At 41.2% G+C, this 10,657-nt stretch overlaps 1 protein-coding gene across 2 annotated transcripts in view; it reads right to left on the bottom strand.

The window, feature by feature from the left end:
- Positions 1–1,293: 1,293 nt before the first annotated feature.
- FYN (FYN proto-oncogene, Src family tyrosine kinase) overlaps positions 1,294–10,657 on the bottom strand; it is a 53,825-nt gene continuing 44,461 nt past the window's right edge. For both annotated transcript variants that reach the window (XM_005485044.4, XM_005485046.4), the window contains exon 12: positions 1,294–4,227. In XM_005485044.4, the coding sequence (XP_005485101.1) occupies positions 4,019–4,227 (209 nt within the window). In that variant the 3' untranslated portion in view covers positions 1,294–4,018. The remainder of the gene's footprint in view (positions 4,228–10,657) is intronic.

Raw genomic sequence — 10,657 nt, 5'->3', positions numbered from 1 at the left:
ATGCGGCAATCCCAGCAAGAGGCCTCTTTTCCTTTTCTGCAGAAAGCACATGGGTTCTGGTTTGGTCTGTGCAGGAAAATCTGAAACTAAAGTGCCCCTTTCTTCAGTTAAGACGGCAGGTAATGCTGCTCCAGTTGACAGGAGTCCCCTCAGTGATAAAATATCCCTGTGTATGAGTCACAGGAAATTATAATCACTGCTTTCCAAGACTGCAGAACACAATGAGATTTCTGAGCTACAAACAGACTTCAATTATTCTTGAAAGACAGACAGACCCTCAAACTGACACAACTGGAGAAAATAAATATCCTTTTGTCTGCACTGCTGGTGGTAATTTCCCATTAGACAGGAAAGGGCTCCTTTGATGAATGAATATTGTCTACACTTCAGAAGAGGAGCTACTGTATATCTCCTAATAGCTCTTGCATGCTTGGGCTCAGCCTCGTGTGAGGCCCTTAAACCCCTTGGGTGCAATATGGTAGTGTTCATTAGCACGCTGCATTTTTTATTGCAGCACTTGAGAAAAGGATGGTGCATGTTAGCATAAATTGGAGCAACTTTCCTCACTCACCTTGAAGTTATGTGGCAAGATTGAGATATTTAGCAATCTGCCTTCTTGGGCTGCAGGTAGTCCTTTCCAGTCTAGAGGCTTCAGGAGAAACACTCACACTGGAGACAGATTTTCCACTTGTGATTATTCTTATAATTTTAGCAGTTAATCACTCTTCTGTTTTGTATTTACTTTGTTTTTCTACAGTGGTAATTAAATCAAAACCAGAGTGTCACCCAGAACTACATTGAGCATAGTTTACAAAAGCCAAAGAGTATCATGTTAGTGCCTTTTGTCTTTTTCAAGGACCACCAAGTCTCACATAATTGCCTTCTCACAGAAATATAATAACCATACTAACCATCCCTTTGGCAGCAGTGTCTCATTTCCACCTGTCACTTTTCCTGAGACAGGTCTTGGATTAAACTTGGCTTAGAGAAGCCTGTGTCTCCCCACAGAGTCCTTTCTGCTGCTGGTAGATCTCCTAGACGACCTCTTCTGGAAATCAGCCACCACACCATGGATCGGTTGGGAATCAGGTGGGCTGGTGAGGGGAGCATTTGGTCAATTGTTTTTACCTGGGTGGAATTTATTTAGTCTTACATTTAAAAATTATTGGAAGGAACAGAAGATTCCTAATCTCACAAATTCTACTTTTAGAGTCACCACACAACTACTTGTGGTGTATACGCAGTGCTTAAGAAAAGGCTTTTATTAATTTATAGCAAAAAAACCTAACAACCTTGTTTAAATTTTTTGCTAATGTTTTTATTTGAGAGATTAAAAAACCCAAACAACAAAACTCCCAACATTAAGAAAAAGAAGCAGAAGAGCTACCGATGAGAGATGGTCTGGATTTGCCACTCAACAGTGGCACCAGTCTGCACACAAGCCAGCTGCAGGCAGAGATCCGGCAGAGACCAACGTGGTATTCAGAGACCGAATGCAATACAAGAAACAGCAAACCCAAGAATCAGAAATCAAGGCCATAAAACCCCAACAACGCCCCATCTGAGTCTTACTTCCAATGAGAAACATAGGCAAACTAACGTTTTAGGCTCGTCCCGCATTGCAGATGGAAACTGCGCTTAAGTTTGTGGCATGGCAAAGGCTGCTAAGGAACTTGGCAGCGCGGCCACGCTTCGCCACCGGGCTCTGGGCTGAGGAGGTGATATTTTGGCTTCGCCAGCCCGCTGAGTTACTATGGAGTCCTCAGTTCCATGGATGGTATTTTAAGGCAGGGGGGTAGCTGTGGGAAAAAAAAGAGGGCCACGACTTGCTTTGTAAGTACTAAGAGGAAGCTAGAAGTCCAACAAGGATCATGGCCTCTTCAGTACTCCACAGCTACAGGTACAGCAACATTGAGTAGATAATGTACATAACATTACTTATAGACTCTACATGTAAAACGTTAACCAATTTATCATGGAAATCTGGTAACAAGCAACATTGCCGTATAAATTCACACTTTGAGAAAGGCTAAGTGTGGAAGCCTCCTTTGCAAGAGGATTTTCAGTCAGTTTTGTATAGAAAATATTAAAACTATGACAATTTGTTCTCTGAATCTCAATTGATTATTGGGTTAGTTTTCACAAATGAAGAAAGGTTCTCTTTAGAAAATGTGTGAATCTTCAGAGTATGAATTCACAATCTAAGTACTAAATAATTTAAAAAAAAAAAGTTTCAACTGTCAGGAAGTCTTAGTTGGCCACAATCTTTTAAAGCAGTAACAGCAATACAAGACATAGAAAAGCTTTTCCTGCAACACTTTTAAATGTAAAAGTATTCATGTTAAATGCAACAGAACTAATAAAGAACAAACTGCTGTAGAAGAGAGAAAGGAGAGACTAGCTATGCATTCAGCCTTCTTCCTTACAGTTGAACTCCAGCTATTTCAAAACATATTGACTTCATAATTTGGAAAATGATGTCCCATAGGTAATTGGTCTGCATACTCCTATGAAATGTCATGCCCCAAATGGCATGACACCCCTTCTTGAAAAGTTTTTCATCTCATGTCCACCATTAGCTCCACAGTTTAAACAAAAAAACAACTATCCAAATGTAAAATGCTCTTTTGTTTTTTAATTACTAAATTAAGAAAGTTAAACAGTTTTAAAATGTAAACTTGTGAATAAACCATAACAAAATGTAATTAAGACTTTAAAATTTGCAACTCAGTATTAAAAACTCAATAGAAATAGAAAGGAATTTTTTTTTTGTGTTTTTTGGTTAAACGTAAGTAATTCAAGGCTGGTACAGACAACTGAAAAGGTAATACTTTGTTCTGTGCATCCCCCATGAAATGTAAAGAAGTGCATAGTAATTCCACTGGAGAACTTGCAGACACAGAGAAAGTAATTTCATTAGCAGTACAGGACACTCAACACACTTATTTTACAATGGAAAAATGTTACACATAAAACAGAAAAATCCTAGTTGCATGACCAACAGTTTAGCAGGGGGACATGGCTAAAATGCTATTATTTTAAGACCATCTGAATGTGGTTACACTGCTTAATAAATTTTTTTGAAACAATTCAGTATACATGTTTTGATACAAGAAGTCCTTGCAGTTTCAATTTTCCAGTTCAAACGGTGATGGTGTAGTTTTCTTGCTTTAAATATGTTCGTTTTAATTTCAAGAACAAATCATCACACACTTGTCAAACATTGGAAACATTACTGTAAATACAGCACGTGATTCCTGAAAGAGCAAAGTTACAACCATCTACAGGTACATAATCATAAACAAAAAGTGCAATCCAATTTAAAAAAATCATGCTTGGCAAAAGCCAAAAATTAGATCACTGGCTTTCAGAATCCCACCAGTGTTTTCATGTCTGCAGTAAAATTATCGCTTTCTGGGTACAGCTGCATCAGGAGTCATTCAATTCCAAATGAGCCTCCTCTGCAATAGCACCCATATACTGTATGTACAGGTATGTATATATATTATATATATTTTATATATAAAAAAGCAAAAACCCAAACACCTGTCCTGATTTTTTTATTTGTTAAAACATGAAAAAAAAAATGTTTTAGACAAAGAGGCCACTTCTGGAAAATAATACTTTTAGTTGAATCAGGAGAAGACTAGTTAAAATCACATAGGTTCTGCATTTTAAAAAAAGGAAAGCACTAGGATCAGTTATTGGCACTGAGTTACTATTTACAATGAACAGAGGTTTTGCAGTTTACATAACATCAATACAATGCAGTTTTGGAGTCTTTGATTAGGAAAAAACAAGTGTTTTTCTCCTTTTCATCCAGGACATTCAGATTATTAGGACAAGTGGTTGTAGGCAAGGGCTGTGGAAGTTCCCAGCTGCAGCCCCTCCTGTGCACTGCAGTGCTGGAAGATGTTGCACTCTGGAGAAGCCGATCACAGAGTTGGAAGGTGGAGAGCAGGTGGGACAGGGCTGAGAAATTCCTGGTAATTCATGACAGTGTCTGGAAACCAAGGATTTACAGGTTGTCACCAGGCTGGTACTGGGGTTCTGTTGCAGTGAAGTAGTCTTCAAGAAAACCCTGTAAATATTCAAAAGTTGGACGCTCCTCTGGGTCTTTTTTCCAGCAGTGAATCATAAGCTCATGCAAGGAGATGGGACAGTCCTGAGGACATGGCATCCGATAACCTCGTTCTACTTGCTCCAAGACTTCCCGGTTATTCATGCCTGTGAAGGGCATACAAAGCCACAGTGAATTACAGGAAAATTAACCAAGTACAACTATATCTACAACACATGTAGTTTGCTCACTCATACTAATTTCTTTTGGTTAAGACAAGCGAAACATGACCACACTGATGTCCTACTTCAGCTCCTCAAACACTGCAAGGTAACCTGGAATATTTTCTTTCTCAGTAGAGGGTTTTTAGGATCAAGTGATGAGCAGAACACTGGTCCTATGGTTACCCCCTTGGCTTACTCACAATGAGCAGGATTTGGTGTTTTCCCTCTCTGACAGCAGGAACTGTGAAATGTACTATGACATGTGCTTAAGGAAAACAAATGCATTGCAAAAAAGTGGAAAATTCAAAATTCTAGAAATTAGGATGAATTTCTGAAACCCTCACCTGAGTGTGGGCCTTTGTGAAAACATTCTATGAGGTCATGCTGCAGGGACTTCAAGACAAACTGTGCTACTCCTGGCTCCCAGGGTTGTCCAGCAGATTGCCTTCAGTGTCAGCCCAGGAGCTCACTGCTGCTGACCTGCACTCCCTCCCTCTGTGTGGGTTAGTACAGTTTCTATCATAGTCGAGTGTTCCCAAACTAAAACACAGCGAAGCTGCTCACAAGACAAGCCAAATGCCAAGCAAAACATCTCCACTAAAGAACCACAGCTCTCCCTCTCTCACTCAGAAGAAAAAAGTAAAAGTCGATTACCTTCACAGAATCATAGAAATATTTAGGTTGGAAAAGACCCTTCAGATCACTGAGTCCAGTTGTTAACCTAACACTGCCAAGTCCACCACTGAACCATGTCCCTACAGACTTTTAAATACCTCCAAGGATGGTGACTCATCTTGCTTGACTCTGAGAGTAAGGACAGGCTCTTTGCTACTTTTTCTTTTCTTTGTAACCCCTTGATTCCTCTGCTGAAAAGCTGAAGTGCTTTTCACCACACATTAACTGCAAGCTACTCTAAGCTTTAGTTTACACCTCTCTCCCAGTACTCTCTTTTTAACAGTACCAGAGGTAACACTGGCACCACAAGCATGCAGATGTGTTTCAGAGCAAGCCTGCACACTGACTGCAGGCTTTGTGCTTGCCCTGCCCCAGTCCCCTGCTGAAAAATATCTGCAGAACTCATTCTCCTGACTTAGCAGGTCCTGCCAAGCAGCTCTGCAGGAGAACCAGCAGGGACACTTCTGTTTCTCCATGACTGAATCTAGAAACCAACACCCTGATGTTGCACTTTCTGTTAGCTTATCCTCTCCCTGGCTTCCTTGACACTGTCCTTTCTGGGGAAACCTCCACTTTGTTCTTGGAGGAAGCCCTTTTGAGGAGTCCCAAAACCTCATATTTTTTTGTAAACTTATTTGTGAGGAATAATTCAATCACCTTCTTCAATGCAGATTCATTTATCCACTCAACACTTTGACTTGTAGAAATGTCTGGTTTTGGTTAGGATAGAGTTAACTTTCTCCCTAGTAGCTGGTACAATGTCGTGTTTTGATTTAGTATGAGAATAATGTTGGTAACACACTGATGTTTTAGTTTCTGATAAGTAGAGTTCATCCTACGTCAAGGACTTTTCAGTTTCTCATGCTCTGCCAGTGAGGACGTGCACAAGAAGCTGGGAGAAACTGTAATGTGCATAATTTGTTTTTCTTGGCTAATATGCCTCTCTTTTTTCATTTCCAATAAAATTATTATAATATTTTACTTTATTTCAGTTAATAAACTGTTATTATCTCAACCTCTTGGATATCAGCAGGAGGATATTACCCTGTCAAGACAAACAGAAAAAGTTTTACCTTTTTTTCTGCTTCTCCTCCCCATCCCACCTTTGGGGGGCCTGGGAGTGGGCAGTGGGAGTGAGCAAGTGTCTGTGTGGTATTTAAATTACTGGCTGGGGTTAAGCCATGACAGGGAACAAAATCCTAACATTACATAGCATTTAGGCCAATAACTTAGCTGTAACCTAGGATGTGATCTTTAGTCTGTATCCTCATGTCCTGGCTGTGTTTAATTATTAAGGATGCTTAGAAAAAACCATCTGTATCATTCAGCCTTTCCTGACCATCCACCTCTAGATTCTCATTTCATGTTAGGATTACAAAACCCCTCTTCCTCTTATCTTGTCAGGGTAATTTCCTCCTACTGATATCCATTTGCAGTGTCTGGGCAGGGATCACATTCCTATCCTGTCACTGTAAGCAGCCCTGGCATGGTTTCCTCACATGTTCTTTGTATTTATATTTAGGCTCTCAATTATCCATGTTGTGGTCACAGCGTGGTTCTGCTTTGCTTACTGCAGCACCTCCCATTTTCAAACACGAGCAGTACTTGGCTTAGTTTCATATGTGGGTTTTACTGCAAGGCAAGGGAAAGGAAAAGTAGGGCACTGTTTCTTTTGCTGCCTGTTGTGCACTGAGGAGCCTCTCCAGAAAACTGTCTCATACTCTTACAGGCCTCTCCTTAACGCTCCCTTTCACAGGGAAAATTGCAAAAAGAAAGGTTAGATTACTGATTTACAGTATTCCCTAACCTGCAGACCAACACTTCAGCACTGGTTTCTTGTGTTTAATTTATCAGATGCATCCACCCACCATATTTTTGTTGTTAGGTATTTATAAACTAGAAGTGAATACTTTGAGTGGCTCCTAAAGTGGACCATAGTTATAGTGGACTAGCCCTGATGAAAACAGACTAATAAATTACAAGCCTCTGCAGACATCAGATTCTGCATAGAGTTAAGGTTCTCCTATATTATTAACTCCACACTGATGCTGTTAGGTCACAGAGGCTCCCAACAAACCAGAACACACTTTAAAAATATTTGGATATTCCTCACTATCCAGCAGGAACATTTCCAGAGATATTTTACTTTTTCATTAGACTACAAAATACTACTGGTCTGTTAGGCACCACAAACCCAAGGTAGCATCAACCCAAACTTTCTGGCCTTGCTGTTTTCAAGATACTGCAAGAAAAAAACATGCACATTTTGTTCATGTTGTGTTCTCAATATTAGTTTTATAAATTTGTGTTTTGAACAAAAATCTGCACCTTTGTTATCCTTGTCTTTGAATCAGCTGAATTACCTGGTGTTTTGGGGTGAGAACTTCTGCTGTGCTTTGCTTCCCTTACATATTAAAGGCTGTGAAAATAATTGTTACCGGTAACTCATCTGTTTGTATGTAAATAACCACTAACAAACTGCATTCTTTGCTTTTATTTTGGCAGTACATCCTTAAGTACAACAGGGAGGGAAGCAACAGCAGCAGAAAAGCTCCTTCCCAACTGATTTGTTGTTGTAAGATATCAAATGTTTGGTATTTTTATCCAGCGCTTTACTCAGTGCTGCAAAGCACACTCTGAAACCTGATAACGAACTGTGTGCTGGAAGAAAAGCCCTGAGGAGACAGAAGGGGAAGGAAAAACATAAACAGCTCTTCACTTCCCTTTGTTTAACAAAAAGGTAGAAAAAAGAACATGAAAGAGACATCGCTGTCTGAAATCATAGTCATTTTTTGTCCCTGGAAAGTGAGTCAAGCCAGGTTTTTTCATCACAGTTTAATCCAGGAAAATGCCCTTCTTTTCTTTTCTCCTTTCTCCTTTCCCCTTTCCCTTCCCCTTCCCCCACAGTAAACCCCGGTTATGAAACTAAAGCAAGTAATCCTCATGTTCCTCACTGGAATTCATACATCCAGCAAGGGCTGAAGTACCTAGGATTTGCTAAAGAAATTCTGTTAGGTTTGACATGAACTGCTAATTTAAAAACAGAGTTTCAAAGACTTTTATGTCTAAATCAATTGGATTACTAGTCAGACTTATACAAATAGCAGTGCTTCAGGTATACATTTTACTTAAATGGCCTATTTATGTTTACAAACCTATTCTATAGACTTACTTATCTCATCCTGCAAGTTTAGTGTTTCTCTTTTGATAGCTGGAGTCTGTCATATCTTCACTTCTAACACCATAGAGAGAATATCTGAGCAGTCTGTACAACTCCTCTCTCCTAATGAATACCCTAGAGTTTCAACTCTTAATAAATAATAAATTACATTCTGCTTGCAGTGTGCTTCCAGACCCCTTAAAAGTTTATCCTAAAATCCTTAAATCTGTGAAATGAAATACTCAGCAATATTCTTTTGTTGGGTACAGCTCTTCTACCTGGGTTGGGGCAACACCTGGTATCAATCCAGGCTGGGGGAGGAATAGAGCAAGAGCAGCCCTGCTGAGAAGGACCAGGGGGTGTTGGTGGATGAGGGGCTGGACATGAGCTGGCAGCACCTGCAGCTCAGAAAGCCAAAAGTGTCCTGGGCTGCATCCAAAGCAGATTAGCCAGCAGGGCAAGGGAGGGGATTCTGCCCCTCTGCTCTGCTCTGGTGAGACTCCACCCAGAACTCTGCACCCAGCCCTGTGGTCCCAGCACAGGAAGGACATGGACCTGTTGGAGCTAATCCAGAAAAGGGCCCTGGAATGAGAAATGGCTGAAAAAAAATCGAGATTGTTCAGCCCGGAGAAGAGAAGTCTCTGGGGAAACCTTACTGTGGCCTTTCAGTACTTGAAGGGGGCCTGTTAGCAGAGCCTGTTGGGATAGGACAAGGGGTAATGGTTTTAAACTGAAGGAGACTGAATTTGGATTAGGTACAAGAAAGAAAGGTTTTTTACAGTGAGGGTGGTAAAACACTGGAGCAGGTTGCCCAGAGTGGTCATGGGTGCCCCATCTCTGGGAACATTCAGGTTCAGGCTGGACAAGACTCTTGAGTAACCTGAGACATCCCTGCTTATGGTAGGACTGGACTGGATGACCTTTAAGAGGTCCCTTCTTACCCAGACTATTCTATCTTTGTAGAATTCTATGAAAAAACAGCTTGTGCTCATGATGTTTCAAGAATTATGATTTGGCCAAGAAGAAAACATCCAATTCCCAAAAGATGGCTTTTCCATTAGCTTTTTATTCCCTGAGAAGACCAAAAATCAAATAGCCTCCCACCATCCAGCTTTATTAGTGAAACCTTCAATAATCTCAGGATGCCACAGGATATGGCCACTCTAATGCTCAGTACAATAAAAATCTACTGCCCATATAGACTGGGGGCAGAAATGCAATACTGCTTGGCTTTTCCTAGAAAAGTTGTAGGAACTTTAAGTTACAGTGACTTTGAGAGTTACAGTGACACAAAAAAAGATGTGGAGTTGAAGAAAACACTGGAAAGTACTTTGGTGTGCTCTTAGGAGCTTGATTAGATGGAGCACAGCAGATGTGCAAATAGCACGGATCTGGGCAATGCTGCTCTTCCAGAAGACAGGAAACATTACTGTAACTAGGGAGTGTCCCTGCGTGCAAACTAACGAGCTATACAGATTACTCTGGGACTTGTGAAGTCCAGTGAGGAGAGCAATTGTTTTAGGCTGTTTTACTCTTGCTTTCTTCTCTTAGACTACAGTGAGTTGACCCTGGCTGGGTGCCAAGCACCCACCAAAGCCTCTCTCTCATTCCACAGCTGGACAGGGAAGAGAAAATATAACAAAGTTATATTTGTTATAACTTCATGAGTTGAGATAAGGACTGGGATAGATCACTCGCCAAACAGTGTATGGGCAAAACAGGCTAGAACTAGAGATATCCATTAAATTTATTGCTAACAAAATCAGAGCAGGATAACGAGAAGGAAAAGAAGGCCTTACAAACAGCTCTAGCTCCTCCCTCAGTGGTGCAGGGAGACAGGGAATGGGTGTTATGGTCGTTGTTTCTCATGCAGCTCAGGGAGAGAAGAGTCCTTCCCCTGCTCCTGCATGGAGTCCCTACATGGGAGACAGATCTCCATAAACTTCTCCAGCACGGGTCCACCCCATGGGCAACAGCCCTCCCCAGACTGCTGCAGTGGGTCACTCTTCCATGGTCCCTCAAGGGCAGGCTGCTCCAGCAGGGGCTCCTCTCTCCACAGGCCTCCACAAGGACACAGCCTCTTCTCAGGCACCCCCCACCCTCCCACTAGGATAGCCTGGCCATGCAAACCCAATACTCAGGCTGGGAATGATGCTCCTTCCAGACCCAATGCATGCTTTCAGACCAGTGATCAAACTGATACAGTGCACAGAAGGGAACAGCAAAGCTGCTCCTAAGGGAAGACAACCTCTGAATGCTGTTCTGACTGAGTGCAATGCAAACCAAGTTATTTCTGGGGAAAAGGAGGAACAAGTTTTAAAACTCTGGAAGTCATGCCACTTCACTTAGAAATTAAAGCCTGAAAACCCCCAACATCTCCTCATCCTCAAAGCTAGACTATCAAATCTGTTTTTTGCTTTGGCTTTATTTTCTAAAATAAGTTATTTCCTTGGTATAACAGATGAATAGATGCAACCTTGAGCTACAGCATTTGTGAGCAGAGCTTCCTTGCTTACAAATAAACCCACCTGACCTTAT

The sequence above is a fragment of the Zonotrichia albicollis genome, chromosome 3, assembly GCF_047830755.1.
Source record: "Zonotrichia albicollis isolate bZonAlb1 chromosome 3, bZonAlb1.hap1, whole genome shotgun sequence".
NCBI lineage: Eukaryota > Metazoa > Chordata > Aves > Passeriformes > Passerellidae > Zonotrichia > Zonotrichia albicollis.
Note: the sequence above shows the minus strand (reverse complement) of the source record. Positions and strands in the feature narration are given on the sequence as shown.